Here is a 23,146-nt window from a genome sequence, read left to right as displayed (position 1 = left end):
TAAAGCGCTGATCCATGCAGTGGTCAGCCCACCAAGCCATAGAGGGAGTACACAGAAGGTTCACCAGACTGATTCCTGGGATGGCAGGACTTTCATATGAAGAAAGACTGGATAGGTTCGGCTTGTACTCGCTAGAATTTAGAAGATTGAGGGGGGATCTTATAGAAACTTACAAAATTCTTAAGGGGTTGGACAGGCTAGATGCAGGAAGATTGTTCCCGATGTTGGGGAAGTCCAGAACAAGGGGGTCACAGTTTAAGGATAAGGGGAAAGTCTTTTAAGACCGAGTTGAGAATATTTATTTTCACACAGAGAGTGGTGAATCTGTGGAATTCTCTGCCACAGAAGGTAGTTGAGGCCAGTTCATTGGCTATATTTAAGAGGGAGTTAGATGTGGCCCTTGTGGCTAAAGGGATCAGGGGGTATGGAGAGAAGGCAGGTACAGGATACTGAGTTGGATGATCAGCCATGATCATATTGAATGGCGGTGCAGGCTCGAAGGCCCGAATGGCCTACTCCTGCACCTAATTTCTATGTTTCTATGTTTCTATGTTTCCAAGTCCATGCCGATCTGCGATCCCTGTAGGGACAATTTACAACCAAAGCCAATTACCTTGTAAACCTAGACACACAAAACGCTGGAGTAACTCAGCGGGCCAGGCAGCATCTCTGGAGAGAAGGGACAGGTGACGTTTTGGGTCGAGACCCTTCTTCCAACAACTAAAATAAAGTCTGAAGAAGGGTTTTGGCCCTTCACGTTGCCTATTTCCTCCGTAGATGCTGCTGCACCCGCTGAGTTTCTCCAGCATTTTGTGTACCTTCGATTTTCCAGCATCTGCAGTTCCTTTTTAAACACTAAAATAAAGTCAGTCAGCGGAGAGAGAAGGGGGTGGGGGAGAAAGACCATTTTAGTTGGTGTCAGGGCTGGACTGGGAAGCCGGGAGCGATCTCGCCGGGGGTCACAGCAGCCTGCCGAGGATCAGTCCCTGTGGCGTGGACGGCTCTACTCCTGGCAGCTCCAGGAAGCCCAGCCGGAGGTGGAACTCCAGCCCCTTCTTGTCGCTGGTGTTGAGCTCGCAGAACAGGCCCTGGGAACCTGGGGGAGAGAGGCAAGAATCTATTGTCATATACACTGCACCAAAACGGAACAATGGCACACATTATCACTTGCAGCAGCTTGACTGATCAAGTCAAGTCAAGTCAAGTTTATTCGTCACATACACATACGAGATGTGCAGTGAAATGAAAAGTGGCAATGCTCGCGGACTTTGTGCAAAAAGACAAACAGAATCACATATTCTTTTACATATTAAATATTGTGGGCGGAAGGAAAAAGGGAAAAAAACAGCAATTTTAAAAAAAGCAGTAGAGTGGTTCAGTAAAGTTAGTCCCTGGTGAGATAGGAGTTTACAGTCCGAATGGCCTCTGGGAAGAAACTCCTTCTCAACCTCTCCGTTCTCACCGCATGGCAACGGAGGCGTTTGCCTGACCGTAGCAGCTGGAACAGTCCGTTACTGGGGTGGAAGGAAGGGGTCTCCCATGATCTTATTGGCTCTGGAGTTGCACCTCCTGATGTATAGTTCCTGCAGGGGGGCGAGTGAAGTTCCCATAGTGCGTTCGGCCGAACGCACTACTCTCTGCAGAGCCTTCTTGTCCTGGGCAGAGCAATTCCCAAACCAGATTATAATATTTCCGGGCAAGATGCTTTCCACAGCCGATGAGTAGACGTAACTAAAAATGAACATAGACACAAAACGCTGGAGTAACTCAGCGGGACAGGTAGGAGTTCCCAAAGGATGAGGGGCCACCTCATTGAAACTTACAGAATAGTGCAAGGTCTGGATAGAGTGGATGTGGAGAGGATGTTTCCACTAGTGGGAGAGTCTAGGACCAGAGGTCACAGCCTCAGTATGAACGATCTCTCACTTGCCTAGCACAGCTTCAAGTTCCTGGCTTGTCATTCTGTCAGGATCTCCGCGAGGCCGGGCGATATAGGGAACAAGCTGCCGGAGGAGGTGGTTGAGGCAGGGACGATCGCAATGTTTAAGAACCATTTAGACAGGTACATGGATAGGACAGGTTTAGAGGGATATGGGCCAAAAGCAGGCAGGTGGGACTAGCGTAGATGGTGCATGTTGGCCAAGTTGGGCCTAAGGGCCTGTATCACTCCATGACTCCCTACACACTAGGGGTAATTTATAGACAGCCAATTAACCTACAAATCTGCGTGTCTTTGGGATGGGGGAGTAAACCGACTCGGTCACAGGGAGAACGTGCAAACTCAGCGGGACAGGCAGCATCTCTGGAGAGGAGGAATGGGTGACGTTTCGGGTCGAGACCCTTCTTCGGATTTCCCTCTTAACCCCATTCTCCTGCCCTCTCTCCTGTTTCTATGTATCTACGAGGGGACATTTACAGAGGGCCAATTAATTTACAAACCCGCACGTCTTTGGAGTGTGGGAGGAAACCGGTGCACCCGGAGAAAACCAACGCAGGTCATGGGGAGAACAAAAGACAATAGGTACAGGAGTAGGCCATTCGGCCCTTCGAGCCAGCACCGCCATTCAATGTGATCATGGCTGATCATCCCCAATCAGTACCCCGTTCCTGCCTTCTCCCATATCCCTTGACTGCACTATCTTTAAGAGCTCTATCGAACTCTCTCTTGAACCCATCCAGAGAATTGGTCTCCACTGCGTTCTGAGGCAGAGAATTCCACAGATTGGATCGAGGGGCCGAATGGCCTACACCTGCACCTATTTTCTATGTTTCTATCAAGTTTCCTCTGCCATTCAATCATGGCTGATCTATCTCTCCCTCTCAACCCCATTCTCCTGCCTTCTCCCCATAACCATTGACATCCGCACTAATCAAGTATCTATCTATCACTGCTTTAACAATATCCATTGACTTGGCCTCCACAGCCGTCTGTGGCAATGACTTCCACAGATTCATCACCCTCTGACTAACATAGAAACATAGAAAATAGATGCAGGAGGCCATTCGGCCCTTCGAGCCAGCACCGCCATTCATTGTGATCATGGCTGATCATCTCCAATCAATAACCCGTGCCTGCCTTCTCCCCATATCCCTTGACTCCACTAGCCCCTAGAGCTCTATCTAACTCTCGCTTAAATCCATCTCCACTGCCCTCTGTGGCAGGGAATTCCATAAATTCACAACTCTCTGGGTGAAAAGGTTTTTTCTCACCTCAGTCTTAAATGACCTCCCCTTTATTCTAAGACTAAATAAATTCCTCCTCATCTCCTTCCTAAAGGAACGTTCTTTAATTCTGAGGCTGTGACCTCTAGTCCTAGACTCTCCCACTAGTGGAAACATCCTCTCCACATCCACTCTATCCAGGCCTTTCACTGTTTGGTAAGTTTCAATGAGGCCCCCCCCCATCCTTCTAAAACTCCAGTGAGTAGAGGCCCAATGCCATTGGACGTTCATGATATGTTAACCCACTCATTCCTGGGATTATTCCCGTTAACCTCCTCTGGCGCACCTCCAGAGCCAGCACATCCTTCCTCAGATACGGAGCAGCTGAAGGGCAGGACGGGGTGGGGAGAAGGCAGATCATTTTACCGTTAGCCTTTAGTGCAGACAGTGCACAGATAACTAAGTTCCACGCTTCACTGGGATCCGCCATCTTGGGATGGACATCCATTTGCATCAGGGAAGGGAAGTGGTAGAGCAACGAGTCGGAGAAGCTGGGCGACTTCCTGTAGAAATACATCGTCAGTTCCTGAAAGAGAAACCAGAGAAAAATGAACAACCCTTGAACATGTCCATAAGTTATAGGAGCGGAATTAGGCCATTTGGCCCATCAAGTCTACTCTGCCATTCAATTATAAAATCATGCGATCAGAGCAGAATTAGGCCATTTGGCCCATCAAGTCTACTCCATCGTTCAAACATAAATTCATAAATTATAGGAGCAGAACCAGGCCATTCGGTCCATCAAGTATACTCAGTCATTCAACCATAAGTTCATGTGATAGGAGTAGAATTAGGCCATTCGGCCCCATCAAGTCTACTCCGACATTTAATCATGGCTGATCTATCTCTCGCTATTAGCCCAGATTTTGTGAGGTTTGTGTTTATTATTGTCACGTGTGCCGAGGTACACAATAGACAATAGACAATAGGTGCAGGAGGAGGCCATTCGGCCCTTCGAGCCAGCACCGCCATTCAATGTGATCATGGCTGATCATCCCCAATCAGTACCCCGTTCCTGCCTTCTCCCCATATCCCCTGACTCCGCTATCTTTAAGAGCCCCTATCTGGCTCTCTCTTGAAAGCATCCAGAGAACCGGCCTCCACCGCCCTCAGTAGAGGCAGTGAAATGCTTTTTGTTTTGCATGCTTTCCAATCAGATCAGATATACTATACATGAATGGAATCAAGTCAACTCATTTGGCCCAAATGCAGGCAGGTGGGACTAGTGTAGATGGGGCATGTTGGCCGGTGTGGGCAAGTTGGGCTAAAGGGCCTGTTTCCATGCTGTATCACTCGATGACCCTAACAATATTTAAAAGACATTTAGATAGGTAAGTTAAAGTCAAAGTCAATTTTATTCGTCACATGCGCCCGAAGGTGCAGTGAAATGAATTTGCCAGCAGCGATACTTAAAAAGAACACACAATGCACAATAGAATTTAACCCAAACATCCACCACAGCATTCTTCACTGTGGTGGAAAGCAACAAAGTTCAGCCAGTCGTCCTCCTTTGTTCACCCGTGGTCGGGGCCATGAACCCTCCGTAGTCGCCGCTACGGACGGCCCGATGTACAGGCCCTCTCGTTGGGATGATCCAAACTCTGACGTCGGGACGGTCGAACACACTCCGCGGCTTGGAGTGCCCGAATCAGCATTTTCTTACCGGAGACCGCAGTTTCAGGAGTTCAGGCTCCGGATGGTAAGTCCACGCCCCGCCCGTGGCTAGAAGCTCCGTAGACCACAGCCCCATGATGCCAAAGTCACCAGACCAGCGATCGGTGCACTCCTCTCTGGCGACCCCCGGCAAGGGTTCGCCCGCTCCGCGAAGGAAAAGGCCATGCTGTGCCTGTTGCTGAAGCTCTGGGCCCAACACTGGGAAAGGCCGCTCCAATCCAAGCTGTTAGGCCGCGAGGGAGGTGACATGGAAAAAATTGCCTCTCCGTGGAGGAGGTGACCAAAAAACGGTTTCCCTCTTTTTCCCCCCACCAACCCTTACATACGACACACCAAGAGACACCTAAACTAACATTAGACACACTAAAAAAAACAAAAAAAGTTGAAATAATGAACAAGCTGCTGGCAGGGCAGCTGACTCGCAGTGCCCCCACCAACCAGGTATAAGAATAGGACAGGTTTAGAGAGGTACGAGCCAAACGCAGGCAGGTGGGACTAGTGTTGATGGGGCATGTTGGTTGGCATGGGCAGGTTGGGCAGAAGGGCCTGCTTCCATGCTGTAACACTCTAAGACTCAGTTGTCCAGTGCTACTCAGCCAACTATAAAGTTCCATTGTGGATCTGTAGAAGGGTCTCGACCAGAAACGTCACCTATTCCTTTTCTCCAGAGATGCTGCCCGACCCGCTGAGTTACTCCAGCGTTTTGTGTGGTGGAAGACTGCAACCTTCACGTGGTCCGGCCTGTTTCGACTAATGCAATCAACTCGACGTGCACAAACAGAAGATCAAATAGAACAAGTTGCCCTACAACTTTAGGCTGTGCACGCCACACGAAAGAAGAAGAAGAAGTGTCTATCTATAATATTCCATTCCCCAGATCACGCCAAGCCCTCACCTGAGTTGTAGTTAGGATCCCGTGAGGTGTCGGTCTGGCGTATTTCTCCTGCATTGCAGGAAGCCAGGTTGCCTCTGTCCCCTTCAGGAATGCCTTGACGTCCAGGGCTCCAGATACGCAGCCACAAACTCCATGCTCATCCTCCAGAACAAAGCAATACCCCGGGCTTAACGTCAGGAAGCGGCCCAGAAACCTAGAGGCAAGAGGCAAGACTGTCATCCTCTATCTATCTATCGAAGTCGCTGCCTCAAAAAGGCTGGCAGCATCATCAAGGACCCACACCATCCTGGCCACACACTCATCTCCCTGCTACCTTCAGGTAGAAGGTACAGGAGCCTGAAGACTGCAACAACCAGGTTCAGGAATAGCTACTTCCCCACAGCCATCAGGCTATTAAACTTGGCTCGGACAAAACTCTGAACATTAATAGCCCATTATCTGTTATTTGCACTTTATCAGTTTATTTATTCATGTGTGTATATATTTATATAATGGTATATGGACACACTGATCTGTTTTGTAGTCAATGCCTACTATGTTCTGTTGTGCTGAAGCAAAGCAAGAATTTCATTGTCCTATCAGGGACACATGACGATAAACTCACTTGAACTTGAACTGGAGAAGCACACCTTGAGCGGGGACCTCCTTGATGTGGAGAGGATGTTTGTACTGGTGGGAGCGTCTGGGACTAGAGGCCTTAAGAGGCCTTAGGACTTGGGGCATGTTGCCGTTCTTTTAGGAAGGAGACGAGTAAGAATTTCTTTAGTCAGAAGATGTTGAATCTGTGGAATTCTTTGCCACAGAAGGCTGCGGAGGCCAAGCGAGTGGATATTTAAGGCAGAGATAGATAGTTTATTGATTAGTACGGGTGTCAGAGGTTATGGGGAGGAGGCAGTAGAATGGGATTAGGAGGGTGAGATTGATCAGCCATGATGAATGGCGGAGTAGCCTTGATGGGCCCACTGGCCTAATTCTGCTCCTATAACCTATCATCATCGGCTGTCACTCCGACGGAAACGAGTGTGACTGTCCTCTCCTCTCCATAGGGTCGTCTACTTGTGGGTCTGCAGATGTCTGTAGAGGCCGATCCGCGATCCACACACCTTGGTGCAACGTGGGCGGTGGAGACTGGCGGTGGTTGGTAGTCGTCGAGCCCCCTTCTCCCTCTCCCTCTCCTTACGGTGCTGTTGCTTTGTCTCTGCCACACGGCGTAGTTCGGTTTCGTGACGTGCACCTCCTTCCTGCACGGATTTCCTCCAGGAGCGCCTGTCCAGTGTAATGTGCTCCCAGTTGCTCGATGTGATGTGGAATTTCTTCAGACTGTTCTTGATGTTGTCCTTGAAGCGTTTCTTTGGCCCGCTGGGGGCTCGCCGACCTTCCTTCACTTGAGAGTACAGGATTTGTTCAGGCAGGCGTGTGTTGGACATGTGGATGACACGGCCAGTCCATCGAAGTTGGTGCTGCATTCTTGTGGTGGTGATGCAGGTCATGTTGGCTTCCTCCAAAACGCTGATGTTGGTGGATTTGTCCTCCCAGCTGATCCTCAGAATCTTTCGTAAGGATCTTTGATTGTGATCATGGCTGATCGTCCCCTATCAATAACCCGTGCCTGCCTTCTCCCCATATCCCTTGATTCCACTAGCCCCTAGAGCTCTATCAAACTCTCTCTTAAATCCATCCAGTGACTTGGCCTCCACTGCCCTCTGTGGCAGGGAATTCCACAAATTCACAACTCTCTGGGTGAAAACGTTTTTTCTCACCTCAGTCTTAAATGGCCTCCCCTTTATTCTAAGACTGTGGCCCCTGGTTCTGGACTCGCCCAACATTGGCAACATTTTTCCTGCATCTAGCTTGTCCTGTCCTTTTATAATTTTATATGTTTCTATAAGATACCCCCTCATCCTTCTAAACTCCAGTGAATACAAGCCTAGTCTTTTCAATCTTTCCTCGTATGACAGTCCCGCCATCCCAGGGATCAATCTCATGAACCTACGCTGCACTGCCTCGATCACAAGGATGTCCTTCCTCAAATTAGGAGACCAAAACTGTACACAATACTCCAGATGTGGTCTCACCAGAGCCCTGTACAACTGCAGAAGGTAACCTATGACATGAACGTGAAATGAAGGGATATGGATTATGTGCAGGGAGATATGAGATGGTCTTGGCACCGTGTTTGGCACAGACATTGTGGGCCGTAGGGCCTGTTCTTGTGCTGTGCCGTTCTAGGTTCACGTTACAAAGGACCATCAGGAGGGGTGGGTGGGTTGCCCATCACTGGTGCTGAGGGATCTACTGGGCTCTTACCTGTCTCCGATCAGGTCCGGGTGGCAGTTTTCATGGCCCTTCTCCCTCAAGGTACAGATAAGACTCTCTGTGCACATGGAATACAGTGCCCTCTGTAATGATAATAATAATAATAAAAATAATATATTTTATTGTCATTGCACATAAGCGCAATGAGATTTGGGTATGCAGCTTCCAATCGATGTCATAACATAAATAACTAATTCAATGTGGATTTAGATATCCCGAGAACATGGATTGTAAAAAGAACAGTAAAACAGTTCAACAGACTAAAGTGCAGATGTGTCTGTGCGACATGACCCTTCCCTAAAAAATTCACATGGGGCAAAGCCACCGTGATACAGACACACACCGCGATGAACAGGAAGTTTTGCACTGTAATTAAGATGGCTAAAGCACAGTGTACGGAAAGTCCTTTAAAAGAGGGGGGTAGGGAGAGGAGGAGAAGGGGGGAGAAGGAGTGAGGAGCACACACAACAGCAGGGAACCATGGCTGAAAATCACCGCCCTCAACCATCGCTCAGCATTGGGTTTGAAGAAACAATTAATCCTCCCATTTTAGGTAACCTCTAACAACCTCCCCCCTCCCCCCCCCCCCCCCCCCCCCCCCAGCCTTCTCCAACCCCCATCCAGGTCTCTGGTGCAGTAATGGGCCTGTCCCACCTAGGCAACTTTTTAGGCGACTGCAGGAGAGTATGCAGTCGCCACATGTTCGCGGGTGTGTGTCGGGGAGTCGCCTTCGTGGTCGCGAGGAGTTCCCGCGTTCTGGGAACTGGTCGCGGCCTCATTACGGTCACCGTGAATTTTTACAACATGTTGAACAATTAGCGGTGACTAGAATGAAGCCACCACGGAGAGTAGCTAGAATTCTCGTGCCGTAGGTGGGTCGCCAGGAGGTCGAAGGTTCTCGGAGGTTCTCGTAGGTTGTAGCCGGTGCTGACCGGTGAACTTCATTGGCTCATTGGGGAGAAAAAAGGTAAGCAGTAGTTTTCAGAACCAAGGATAACCGACCGGTAACGTTAAATGTCCGCCGAGCTTCACAGCCGTGTATCTCTGGCTTCTTAAAAGTCGTCTCCACTCCTTCTCCCCCTCTCCCTACCCCCCTCTTTTAAAGGACTTACCGTACACTGTGCTTTAGCCGTCTTAATTACAGCGCCAACCTTCCTGTCCATCGCAGTGTGTGTCTGTATCACCTCAGCTTTGCCCCGTGTGAATTTTTTAGGCAGGGCAAGCGGGGGGAGCGCTGTCTAAAAAATTCACATGGGCTGGTGAAGGAAGCGATGTGTGTGTGTTCCACTCTGACAGTCGCCGTTCCAGTTCCCAGTTTTTCAGGTGGCTGCCGGCAACTTGACAGTCGCTGGCAGTCCGCTGAAAAATCTCCTAAGTGGGACAGGCCCATAAGGCAGCAACTCTACCAATGCACCACCCTGCCACCCCAATGCTGGAAACTCCCAATAGCCCGGCAGTAACTGTGGAAAGATGAACAATCAACACTTCTCAGCATTGTAGCGCACCAGTTCCACAGGCAAAGTCCAATGTCCTCTACACTGGTCCCATCACACACGCCCAGGGAAGGGACAGCACAGGCGATGCAGGGAGCATTGTCCCTCAGGACTGTGCAGTTTAAGCCCCTTATACATTGTCCCATTAAATGTAGTCGTGGAGTCATAGAGTGATACAGCCTGGAAACAGGTCCCTCAGCCCAACTTGCCCACACTGGCCAACATGTCCCATCTACACTAGTCCCACCTGCCTGCGTTTGGCCCATATCCCTCTAAACCTGTCCAATCCATGTTCCTGTCTGAATATTTCTCAAACATTGCAATAGTCCCTGCCACAACTACCTCCTCCGGCAGCTCGTTCCATACACCCACCACCTTTTGTGAAAAAGTTCTTCACGTTCCTATTAAATCTTTTCCCCCTCAGCTTAAACCAATGCCCTCTGGTTCTCGATTCCCTGGGCAAGAGACTCTGTGCGCCTACCCGATCTATTCTGTAGATTGGTTACTTCTTACTAACCAATTGTAGTGCTTGTTAGTAGAATCTCCGCCTACTATGCGGTTTATATTATCAGAAGTCTGCTTAAGTAATTCAGTCTGCTAGCTACTGTACACCATGCAAATGAATGCTGTGAGTGAACTTTAATAAACATGTGTTGTACCTTGACACGCGTACGACTCATCTCCTAATTTGAGGAAGGACATCCTGGTGATTGAGGCAGTGCAGCGTAGGTTCACGAGATTGATCCCTGGGATGGCGGGACTGTCATATGAGGAAAGATTGAAAAGACTAGGCTTGTATTCACTGGAGTTTAGAAGGATGAGGGGGATCTCATAGAAACATATACGATTATAAAAGGACTGGACAAGCTAGATGCAGGAAAAACGTTCCCAATGTTGGGCGAGTCCAGAACCAGGGGCCATAGTCTTAGAATAAAGGGAAGGTAATTTAGACTGAGGTGAGGAAAAAAAATTTCACCCAGAGAGTTATGGAATTCCCTGCCACAGAGGGCAGTGGAGGCCAAATCATTGGGTGGGTTTAAGAGAGTTAGTTAGAGCTCTAGGGGCTAGTGGAGTCAAGGGATATGGGGAGAAGGCAGGCACGAGTTATTGATAGGGGACGATCAGCCATGATTACAATGAATGGCGGTGCTGGCACAAAGGGCCGGATGGACTCCTCCTGCACCTACTTTCTATGTTTCAATGTTTCTATTACATATTCCTCTCATGATTTTATACACTTCTATAAGATCACCCCTCATCCTCCAGCGCTCCAGGGAATAGAGGAGTTACTCAAGGAACAAGGAACGAGATGAAACTGTGTGGGTTGCCTGCCCACTTTCTTTGCCAGCAAAGCCAGCAGCATCATCAAGGACCCGTCGCATCCCGGCCACTCCCTCTTGTTCCCTCTCCCATCGGGCAAGAGGTATAGAAGTGTGAAAACGCACACACCTCCAGATTCAGGGACAGTTTCTTCCCAGCTGTTATCAGGCAACTGAACCATCCTACCACAACCAGAGAGCAGCGCTGAACTACTATCTACCTCATTGGTGACCCTCGGACTATACTTGATCGGACTTTGCTGGTTTTAACTTGCACTAAACCTTCCCTTATTATGTTATTCCCTCATCATGTATCTACAGTAGACACTGTAAATGGGTTGATGCTCTATTCCTTGGAGCTCAGGAGGATGAGGGGAAAGCTTATAGAGGTGTACAAAATCACGAGAGGAATTGATCGAGTAGATACACAGAGTCTCTTACCCAGAATAGGGGAATCGAGGACCACGGGACATAGGTTCAAGGTGAAGGGGAAAAGATTTAATAGGAATCCGAGGGGTAACTTTTTCACACAAAGGGTGGTGGGTGTATGGAACAAGCTGCCAGAGGAGGTAGTTGAGGCTGGGACTATCCCATCGCTTAAAAAACAGTTGGACAGGTACATGGATAGGACATGGAGGGATATGGACCAAACGCAGGCAGGTGGGACTAGTGTAGCTGGGACATTGTTGGCCAGTGTGGGCAAGTTGGGCTAAAGGGCCTGTTTCCACACTGTATCTCTCGATGACACTATGACTATGTCTCTACGTATAGTCTTTCCGCTGACTGGTTAGCATGCCACACAAGCTTTTCACTGTCCAGTGCTCCAGAGCACTGCTTTTAACCAAATACCTTGTCCCTCTGTTCGAAGGGCCTGACGCTGTATGCTTTCACTGTGGGAAAGATTGGAGGAGGCTGGTTGAAGAGTTCGCTGCTGCTTGTGATCGGAAGCATCATCTGGAACAAGAGGAATGGAAATCATTACCAAAAGCACAGAACAGGACGGTGGCACGGTGGCGCAGCGGTAGAGTCGATGCCTCACGGCGCCAAAAACCCGGGTACTATCCTGTCCACGGGTGCTGTCTGTACGCTCTTCCCGTGACCTACGTGGGTTTTCTCCGGGTGCTCCGGTTTCCTCCCACACTCCAAAGACGTGCAGGTTTGTAGGTTAATTTCTGTAGATTTGGTTATAATTGTAAATTGTCCCTAGTGTGTGTAGGATAGTGCTAGTGTTTGGGGTGATCGCTGGTCGGCGTGGACACGGTGGGCTGAAACGCCTGTTTCCGCGCAGTATCTTTAAACTAAACTAAACTAAGCATGGAAACTGGCTCAACTCGTGGATGCCGATCAAGATGCCCCATCCTGCCTGCCCCCATTTAGAAACATAAAAACATAGAAATTAGGTGCAGGAGTAGGCCATTCGGCCCTTCGAGCCTGCACCGCCATTCAATATGATCATGGCTGATCATCCAACTCAGTATCCCGTACCTGCCTTCTCTCCATACCCCCTGATCCCCTTAGCCACAAGGGCCACATCTAACTCCCTCCTAAATATAGCCAATGAACTGGCCTCAACTACCCTCTGTGGCAGAGAGTTCCAGAGATTCACCACTCTCTGTGTGAAAAAAGTTCTTCTCATCTCGGTTTTAAAGGATTTCCCCCTTATCCTTAAGCTGTGACCCCTTGTTCTGGACTTCCCCAACATCGGGAGCAATCTTTCTGCATCTAGCCTGTCCAACCCCTTAAGAATTTTGTAAGTTTCTATAAGATCCCCTCTCAATCTCCTAAATTCTAGAGAGTATAAACCAAGTCTATCCAGACTTTCTTCATAAGACAGTCCTGACATCCCAGGAATCAGTCTGGTGAACCTTCTCTGCACTCCCTCTATGGCAATAATGTCATTCCTCAGATTTGGAGACCAAAACTGTACGCAATACTCCAGGTGTGGTCTCGCCAAGACCCTGTACAACTGCAGTAGAACCTCCCTGCTCCTATACTCAAATCCTTTTGCTATGAAAGCTAACATACCATTCGCTTTCTTCACTGCCTGCTGCACCTGCATTTGGCCCATATATTAGTCATAGATTCAAACAGCACGGAAGCAGGCACTGTCGGAGCCAGTTATGTTTACTGTTGGCATATTGTACTATTTTGTCTAGATATATCTTGCAGTATTATTTTTTTACACTTGGGGGCGGTCATTAGAAGCACAAGGGGGCGCATATATATATATATGGGCATAGGGGACATGAGAGGCAGACCAGGCACGGGAGGGAGGGAGGGAGAGCATACAGTTTTCAACCGACTGGGGAGAACAGCCAGCTACAATTTGTATGCAGAATAAAGAAAACCTGGTACGTTCATCTCTTTATTTGTACAGCTACTTCAATAAAGAACTGGAAATAAAAAACTGGAAATAACGAATGGAAAATCTGTTCCATTCGGTCTGCGTCAGATCACACCTACCTTCATGGCAACGGAAAAGAGGACACTGGTAAAGTTGGAAATTTGCCATTACAGGCACTTAGGCCCAGTTAGCCCATGCCGATCAAGATGCCCCATATATAAGTCCTCTAAGTTTGGTTTAGTTTAGAGAGACAGAGCGGAAACAAGGCCTTCGGCCCACCGAGTCCTCGCCGACCGTCGATCCCCGCACACTAACCCAATCCTACACACACCAGGGACAATTTACAATCATTACCGAAGCCAATTACAAACCTGCACGTCTTTGGAATGCGGGGGGCTCCTGAGAAAAACATACGCAGGTCATGGGGAGAACGTGCAAACTCCACACAGACAGCACCCGTAGTCAAGATCGAACTCGGGTTTCTGGAGCTGCAAGGAAGCAACTCTACCACTGCGCCACCGTGCTGCACGGCCCTTCTTAGGGAAGGAAGAAAGAGGGGAGGGTTTGTGCTGTATTAATGCGGTGAAGAGGTTACCTGAAACTCTCCCACAAGCCCTCCTCTGTAAATCCAGGGCTCTCCCTCTGTAGCCGACACGTGACCGGCACTGTTGGTACGGCACCCTGTGGAAGAACCACAGATCACAGGCTTCATTAAACTCTGCAGATGAAAGAAACCTACAACAAACTGCACCGGAAAAGCAAAACGCTGCAGATGTAGGAAACCTGAAATAAAAACAGACAGTGCGACAAACTCCCAGCAGGTTCAGAGGAACATATACCAGTACAGAAGAGAGAGACAAAAACCTGGAGTAACTCAGCGGGACGGGCAGCATCTCTGGAGAGATGGAATGGTTGACGTTTATGGCCACGACACTCCTTCAGACCTGAAACGTCACCCACCTTCTGTCCAGAGATGCTGCCTGTCCCGCTGAGTTACTCCAGCTTTTTGTGTCTATCTTTGGTTTAAACCAGCATCTGCTGTTCCTTCCTATACATAGAACAGTACCGCACAGGAATTTGTGTTTATAAGTTCTAGGAGCAGAGTTAGGCCATTTAGCCCGTTAAGTCTACTCCACCATATCTATCTTTCCCCCTCAACCCCATTCTCCTGCCTACTCCCCATAACTCCTGACACCCGTACTAATCAAGCATCTGTCAATCTCTGCTTTAAAGATATCCATTGACTTCTACACTGTCTATGCCTCCCATCATTTTATATCATTTTATCAGGTAAATGGCTCGATTGTAATCATGTATTGTCTTTCCGCTGACTGGGTAGCACGCAACAAAAGTTTTTCACTGTACCTCGGTACACGTGATAATAAACTAAACTTGCTACCCTGAAATCTATTCAGTATTTGACAATTCCAGCCTGTCTCTCCTACCGATGCCTCTCATAGACAATAGACAAAGTCTCCACCCTCCACCCTACATCAGTCTGAAGAAGGGTTTCGGCCCGAAACGTTGCCTATTTCAGTGTATCGTCGGAGGTTGAGGGAAGACCTGATAGAAGTTTATAAAATTATAAAGAAAAGGGGAAGTACAACGGGGTCTTGGGGTCCTTGTACATCAGTCGATGAAAGTAAGCATGCAGGTACAGCAGGCAGTGAAGAAAGTGAATGGCATGTTGGCCTTCATAACAAGACGAGTTGAGTAGAGGAGCAAAGAGGTCCTTCTGCAGTTGTACAGAGCCCTAGTGAGACCACACCTGGAGTATTGTGTGCAGTTTTGGTTCCATAATTTGAGGAAGGACATTCTTGCTACTGAGGGAGTGCAGCGTAGATTTACAAGGTTAATTCCCGGGATGGCGGGACTATCATATGCTGAGAGAATGGAGCAGCTGGGCTTGTATACTCTGGAGTTTAGAAGGATGAGAGGATATCTCATTGAAACATATAAGATTGTTAAGGGCTTGGACACGCTAGAGGCAGGAAACATGTTCCCGATGTTAGGGGAGTCCAGAACCAAGGGCCACAGTTTAAGAATAAGGAGTAAGCCATTTAGAAAGGAGACAAGTAAACACTTTTTCTCACAGAGAGTGGTGAGTGTGGAATTTGCTGCCTCAGAGGGCTGTGGAAGCAGGTTATCTGGATGCTTTCAATGGAGAGCTAGATAGGGCTCTTAAAAATAGTGGAGTCAGGGGATATGGGGAGAAGGCAGGAACGGGGTACTGATTGGGGATGATCAGCCATGATCACATTGAATGGCGGTGCTGGCTCGAAGTGCCAAATGGCCTACTCCTGCACCTATTGCCTATTATCTATTGTGTGTAGGATAGTGTCAATGTGCGGGGATCGCTAGTCGGTGTTGACTCGGTGGGCCGAAGGGCCCGTTTCCACGCTGTGTCGCTAAACTATACTAAACATGGTCTGAGATCTGAACAATAATACTCACATTGGAAGCAGTGCATCCAGGAGTGGAAGGAATAGGTGCTCTTCTCAATTCGCCCATCTGAGGAAAAGGAGTCAATGATCAACAAGAGTTTGTTATAGCCGGGGAAATTATCAGAGTAAATTTCATCACAGCGCAAAGGTTTGATTCATTGATTGAAAAATACAGCCTAGAAATAGGCCCTTCGGCCCGCCGAGTCGCCGCTAACCATCGATCACCCATTCACACTAGTTCTGTGTGTATGAAGGAACTGCAGATGCTGGTTTAAATCGAAGATAGACACAAAATGCTGGAGTAACTCAACGGGACAGGCAGCATCTCTGGGGTGAAGGAATAGGTAACGTTTCGGGTCGAGACCCATCTTCAGACTGATCTGTCTTCTTCAGTCTGAAGAAGGGTCTCGACCCGAAACGTCACCTATTCCTTCTCTCCAGAGATGCTGCTGCCTGTCCCGCTGAGTAACTCCAGCATTGTGTGTCACGCTAGTTCTAGGTTAGCCCACTTTCTCATCCACACCCTACACACCGTTCAGAGGCCTGAACCCTGCAGCTTATCTTTGATTGCCGATGAATGTTAACATGGTGGTCAGTGCTCATCCTCCCGGTGGCCTGTGTCACCTCACCTCCCCCCCGCGCCCACCACCTCTGTGCAGCTTTTCCCCAGCATCTAGCCCACGTTGTGATGGTTTAGTTTAGTTTAGTTCATAGATACAGAATGGAAACAGGCCCTTCGGCCCATCGAGTCCATGACGGACATCAATCACCCGTTCACTACTTGTATCCACTCCCCAAACATTCGAGGAAATTTACAGAGGGCCAATTAACCTACAAACCCGCAGGTCTTTGAGATGTGGGAGTAAACCGGAGGCCCGGAGGTGACCCACGCGGTCCCACTCTGCTTTACGCCTCTATGACTCTCTGTCCACTCCAAACTTCTAACTTAACATAGTAACATAGAAAATAGGTGCAGGAGTAGGCCATTCGGCCCTTCGAGCCTGCACCGCCATTCAATATGATCATGGCTGATCATCCAACTCAGTATCCTGTACCTGCCTTCTCTCCATGCCCCCTGATCCCTTTAGCCACAAGGGCCACATCTAACTCCCTCTTAAATATAGCCAATGAACTGGCCTCAACTACATTATGTGGCAGAGAATTCCACAGATTCACCACTCTCTGTGTAAAAAATGTTTTTCTCATCTCGGTCCTAAAAGATTTCCCCCTTATCCTTAAACTGTGACCCCTTGTTCTGGACTTCCCCAACATCGGGAACAATCTTCCTGCATCTAGCCTGTCCAACCCCTTAAGAATTTTGTAAGTTTCTATAAGATCGCCCCTCAATCTTTTAAATTCTAGCGAGTACAAGCCGAGTCTATCCAGTCTTTCTTCATATGAAAGTCCTGCCATCCCAGGAATCAGTCTGGTGAACCTTCTCTGTACTCCCTCGATGGCAAGAATGTCTTTCCTCAGATTAGGAGACCAAAACTGTACGCAATAGTCCAAGTGTGGTCTCACCAAGACCCTGTACAACTGCAGTAGAACCTCCCTGCTCCTACACTCAAATCCGTTTGCTATGAATGCTAACATACCATTCGCTTTCTTCACTGCCTGCTGCACCTGCATGCCTACTTTCAATGACTGGTGTACCATGACACCCAGGTCTCGTTGCATCTCCCCTTTTCCTAATCGGCCACCATTCAGATAATAGTCTACTTTCCTGTTTATGCCACCAAAGTGGATAACTTCTTACCTTAGACCCGTGCCCCTAAGTATTTTTAGTTTAGTTTGGAGATTCAGCATGGAAACAGGCCCTTCGGCCCACCGAGTCCGCGCCGACCAACGATCTCTGTACACCCGCACTCTCCTACACTCACTATGGGCAATTCATAATCGTTACCGAAGCCAATTAACCTGCAAACTTGTACCGTCTTTGGGATGTGGGAGGAAACCGGATCACCCGCGCAGGTCACCGGGGAGAACGTGCAAACTCCGTACAGACAGCAGCCGCAGTCAGGATGGAACCCGCAGCTCCGGCGCTGGGAGGCAGCAACTCTACCGCTGCGCCACCGTGTCGAATGGAAGCTCTCACACTCACCCAGCCACATCACAAAGGCCTTGACCACAAGGAGCGTGTTCCTGATGTCCCAGAGGTAAGGGTAAAGGTCGTAGACAATGGCCCTGTTGGGGCTCCTCATGAAGTGCTGGTAGAGTTGGACGATCTCGTCGCACCACAGCTGGAACGAGTGTGCCAGAGTTCTCCACTCCTCCGCCTGTGGTAGTAAAGGTGACTGAACTTCAGTGCCTTCCATCACAGTGAGGAATGTTTATGTTAAACGTTATTTTATGTGCTGTGTGTATTTTTTCCATTCACTCAGTATTGCTGTATGGTAACTCAAATCTCACTGTCTACATCGGTGAGACCAAGCGCAGGCTTGGCGATCGTTTCGCCAAACACCTCCGCTCGGTCCGTATTAACCAACCTGATCTCCCGGTGGTTCAGCACTTCAACTCCCCTTCCCATCCCGAATTCGACATCTCTGTCCTGGGCCTCCTCCATTGCCAGAGTGAGCACCACCGGAAATTGGAGGAGCAGCACCTCATATGGGCAGTCTGCACCCCAGCGGCATGAACATTGAATTCTCCAGTTTCCTGTAGCCCTTGCTGTCTCCTCCCCTTCTCAGCTCTCCCTCAGCCCTCGGGCTCCTCCTCTTCCTTTCTCCTTTCTTCTCCCCGCCCCCTCCACCCTACATCAGTCTGAAGAAGGGTTTTGGCCTGAAACGTTGCCTATTTCAGTGTATCGTCGGAGGTTGAGGGAAGACCTGATAGAAGTTTATAAAATTATAAAGAAAAGGGGAAGTACAACGGGGTCTTGGGGTCCTTGTACATCAGTTGATGAAAGTAAGCATGCAGGTACAGCAGGCAGTGAAAAAAGCAAATGGCATGTTGGCCTTCATAACAAGACGAGTTGAGTAGAGGAGCAAAGAGGTCCTTCTGCAGTTGTACAGAGCCCTAGTGAGACCACAACTGGAGTATTGTGTGCAGTTTTGGTCCCCTAATTTGAGGAAGGACATTCTTGCTACTGAGGGAGTGCAGCGTAGGTTTACAAGGTTAATTCCCGGATAGGCAGAATTGTCGTATGCTGAGAGAATGGAGCGGCTGGGCTTGTATACTCTGGAGTTTAGAAGGATGGGAGGGAATCTTATTGAAACATATAAGATTATTAAGGGTTTGGACATGCTAGAGGCAGGAAACATGTTCCCAATGTTGGGGGAGTCCAGAACCAGGGGCCCCAGTTTAAGAATAAGGGGCAAGCCCCATAAGAAGGTTCAATGGTTGGGTATTAATGGTGGAGTAGCAAGATGGATTCAACAGTGGCTGAATGGGAGATGCCAGAGAGTAATGGTGGATGGTTGTTTGTCAGGTTGGAGGCCAGTGACTAGTGGGGTGCCACAGGGATCTGTGTTGGGTCCACTGTTGTTTGTCATGTACATCAATGATCTGGATGATGGTGTGGTAAATTGGATTAGTAAGTATAAAGATGATACTAAGATAGGTGGGGTTGTGGATAATGAAGTAGATTTTCAAAGTCTACAGAGATTTATGCCAGTTGGAAGAGTGGACTGAAAGATGGCAGATGGAGTTTAATGCTGATAAGTGTGAGGTGCTACATCTTGGCAGGACAAATCAAAATAGGACGTACATGGTAAATGGTAGGGAATTGAAGAATGCAGGTGAACAGAGGGATCTGGGAATAACTGTGCACAGTTCCCTGAAAGTGGAATCTCATGTAGATAGGGTGGTAAAGAAAGCTTTTGGTGTGCTGGCCTTTATAAATCAGAGCATTGAGTATAGAAGTTGGGATGTAATGTTAAAATTGTACAAGGCATTGGTGAGGCCAATTCTGGAGTATGGGGTACAATTTTGGTCGCCTAATTATAGGAAGGATGTCAACAAAATAGAGAGAGTACAGAGGAGATTTACTAGAATGTTGCCTGGGTTTCAGCAACTAAGTTACAGAGAAAGGTTGAACAAGTTAGGGCTTTATTCTTTGGAGCGCAGAAGGTTAAGGGGGGACTTGATAGAGGTCTTTAAAATGATGAGAGGGATAGACAGAGTTGACGTGGATAAGCTTTTCCCACTGAGAGTAGGGAAGATTCAAACAAGGGGACATGACTTGAGAATTAAGGGACAGAAGTTTAGGGGCAACATGAGGGGGAACTTCTTTACTCAGAGAGTGGTGGCTGTGTGGAATGAGCTTCCAGGGAAGGTGGTGGAGGCAGGTTCGATTTTATCATTTAAAAATAAATTGGATAGTTATATGGACGGGAAAGGAATGGAGGGTTATGGTCTGAGCGCAGGTATATGGGACTAGGGGAGAATACGTGTTAGGCACGGACTAGAAGGGTCGAGATGGCCTGTTTCCGTGCTGTAATTGTTATATGGTTATATGGTTATATGGTTATTTAGAACGTAGATGAGGAAACACTTTTTCACACAGAGAGTTGTGAGTCTGTGGAATTCTCTGCCTCAGAGGGCGGTGGAGGCCGGTTCTCTGGATACTTTCAAGAGAGAGTTAGATAGAGCTCTTAAAGATAGCGGAGTCAGGGGATATGGGGAGAAGGCCGGAACGGGGTACTGATTGTGGATTGTGAGGAAAGAGTTAACAGACATGGTTGATTTAGACTAGGGATAGAAAAATAACATAGAAAGAAATAAGGTGTCAGCAGAAGCCAGACTGCTAGTAGAATAGAAAGTAACGATATAAAGAACAGAGAGAAATTCTAGCTAAAAAGTAGCAATAGAAAGACTTCAGCAGGGGATAGCAGAGAAATTAGAACAAAGGGGAGAGGGACACGAAGTCACGCTCAACTACGCATGCTTGATGAGATTCCATGAATATGTACACACACCCACTATGACAAGATGCCTAATTTAAATGCACATGCGATGCATGATAGGGGAGGTGTCTTTGACGTTGGGTGGGCGTTCCACGACGTTCTCGTGGGAATCTGGGCTTTATGTTATGATTGGAAGAAGCTCAATGGGGAGAGATGAGAATGTGATAATAATGAAAAGAAATGTATAAAGATAGAAGACATCCTGATCCTCGGTGTGCCTCTAGGGGACATCAGAGGAGAGGCACCAATTCTGCAAAATATGAAATTAATAAAAACACTTCTTTGTCTGAATTTGTCTCAAGAGCATTTGTGATTTTTGAATCTCACAGGCTGATCAGCCATGATCACATTAAATGGCGGTGCTGGCTCGAAGGGCCAAACGGCCTACTCCTGCACCTATTGTCTATTGTCTATGGGAGGCATAGGTAGGAGAGACAGGCTGGAATTGTCAAATACTGAATAGATTTCAGGGTAGCTGGTTTAGTTTATTGTCACGTGTCTATTGTCTATTGTCCATTGACAGGGAGCATCTCTGCATAGAATGAATGGGTGACTTTTCAGTTTAGTTTATTGTCACGTGTAGCGGGGTACAGTGAAAAGCTTTTGTTGCGTGCTATCCAGTCAGCGGAAAGACAATAAATGATTACAATCGAGCCGTCAATAGTGTACAGATACATGATAAAGGGAATATCATGAACAACATTTAGTGAGAGGAGATTAAAAAGAGCATAATTTAAGTAAGAAAGGTCGCTGCAGGAATAGAGAAGTAGATCTTCAAGCATGCATTTTAATCGCTCCACACTCTTAAACCTTATTCCTGCAGCAACTTTTCTTACTTTAAAACCCTAGTCCCACGGTACGAGTTCATTCCAAGAGCTCTCCCAAGTTTGCCCTGATTCGAACTCGGAATTACGGTAATGGCCACTCGTCGGTACTCGGGGCTCTCGTGGACATTTTTCAGCATGTTGAAAAATCTTCACGAGTCTTCCCGTGCTTACCTGCCATTAGCGAGACTACCTGCCGTTAGCGCAAAGAGACGTCCCCGGGCTCCGACGTACCCGCTACGTTCATTCTCCGCGCTTACCACGAGTTTGATTTTTTTTTTAACTCGGGAGAGCTCTTGGAATGAACTCGTACTGTGGGACAGGGCTTTTACTATAATACTCCCCTTATGATGTATCTATACACTGGAAATGGCTCGATTGTAATCATGTACTGTCTTTCCGCTGACTGGATAGAACGCAACAAAAGCTTTTCACTGTACCTCGGTACACGTGACAATAAACTAAACTGAACTCAGACAGCATTTAGAGTATTGTTCAAGAAGGAACTGCAGATGCTGGAAAATCGAAGGTAGACAAAAATGCTGGAGAAACTCACGGGTGAGGCAGCATCTATGGAGCGATGGAAATAGGCAACGTTTTGGGCCGAAACCCTTCTTCAGACTTTTGAGTATTGTGTTCAGTTCTGGCCACCATGGTATAGGAACTTGTTGTCAAGTTGGAAAGGGTGCAGAGAAGATTTACAAAGATGTTGCCAGGACTCGAGAGTCTGAGCTAATAAGATGAATTAATTAATTAGGGAGAGATTGAGTGGGATAGGACTGTATTCCTTGGAGCGCAGGAGGATGAGGGGTGACAACAGACAGGACCAGAGGTCATAGCCTCAGAATTAAAGGGCGCTCTTTTAGAAAGGAGGTGAGGAGGAACTTCTTTAGTCAGAAGGTAGTTAATCTGTGGAACTTTGTTCAAAAATGGAGGAGGACTGGCCAGATTTTGTGACTTCCACCACAGTGACAAAATTGTGTTAAATTTGTGTTAAATTTTTATTGTGTTTTTGTGTGGTCTTTTTCATAGTCCCGCTGCTGGCAAATTCAATTTCAGACGAATAAAACTGATTGATTGACTGATCATTGCCACAGAGGGCTGTGGAGGCCAAGTCAGTGGATACTTCTAAGGCAGGGGTAGACAAATTCTTGATTAGAACTTGTCAAGGCTGGAAAATAGGATTGGGAGGCAGAGATCAGTCATGACCTCAGGACCTTATAGAAACTTAGAAAATAGGTGCAGGAGGAGGCCATTCGGCCCTTCGAGCCAGCACCACCATCCATTGTGATCATGGCTGATCGTCCCCTATCACTAACCCGTGCCTGCCTTCTCCCCATACCCCCTGACTCCGCTAGCCCCTAGAGCTCTATCTAACTCTCTCTTAAATCCATCCAGTGACTTGGCCTCCACTGCCCTCTGTGGCCCTAAGTTCACAACTCTCTGGGTGAAAAAGTTTTTTTCTCACCTCAGTCTTAAATAACCTCCCCTTTATTCTAAGACTGTGGCCCCTGGTTCTGGACTCGCCCAACATTGGGAACATTTTTCCTGCATCTAGCTTGTCCAGTCCTTTTTATAATTTTATATGTTTCTATGAGATGCCCCCTCATCCTTCTATGACCTGAGGATGCAGGTTTACACCAAAGATAGACATAGATTGCGGGATGTTGTGAACGTTACTGCCGTGCCACCCCCAATCTCACCCCCCCTC

General features: G+C 47.9%; 1 protein-coding gene across 1 annotated transcript in view; it reads right to left on the bottom strand.

The window, feature by feature from the left end:
• Positions 1-842: 842 nt before the first annotated feature.
• Positions 843-23,146, bottom strand: part of LOC116987603 (protein O-GlcNAcase-like) — a 55,351-nt gene continuing 33,047 nt past the window's right edge. The window contains exons 10-17 of the mRNA XM_033043818.1: positions 17,809-17,983; positions 15,718-15,774; positions 13,859-13,944; positions 11,769-11,873; positions 8,099-8,190; positions 5,792-5,984; positions 3,589-3,748; positions 843-1,096 (exon numbers count right to left, since the gene is read on the bottom strand). Of these exons, the coding sequence (XP_032899709.1) occupies positions 960-1,096; positions 3,589-3,748; positions 5,792-5,984; positions 8,099-8,190; positions 11,769-11,873; positions 13,859-13,944; positions 15,718-15,774; positions 17,809-17,983 (1,005 nt within the window). The 3' untranslated portion in view covers positions 843-959. The remainder of the gene's footprint in view (positions 1,097-3,588; positions 3,749-5,791; positions 5,985-8,098; positions 8,191-11,768; positions 11,874-13,858; positions 13,945-15,717; positions 15,775-17,808; positions 17,984-23,146) is intronic.

This window comes from Amblyraja radiata, chromosome 1 (assembly GCF_010909765.2).
Source record: "Amblyraja radiata isolate CabotCenter1 chromosome 1, sAmbRad1.1.pri, whole genome shotgun sequence".
Classification (NCBI taxonomy): domain Eukaryota; kingdom Metazoa; phylum Chordata; class Chondrichthyes; order Rajiformes; family Rajidae; genus Amblyraja; species Amblyraja radiata.
The sequence above is the reverse complement of the archived record's forward strand: the minus strand, read 5'-3'. Positions and strand labels throughout refer to the sequence as shown.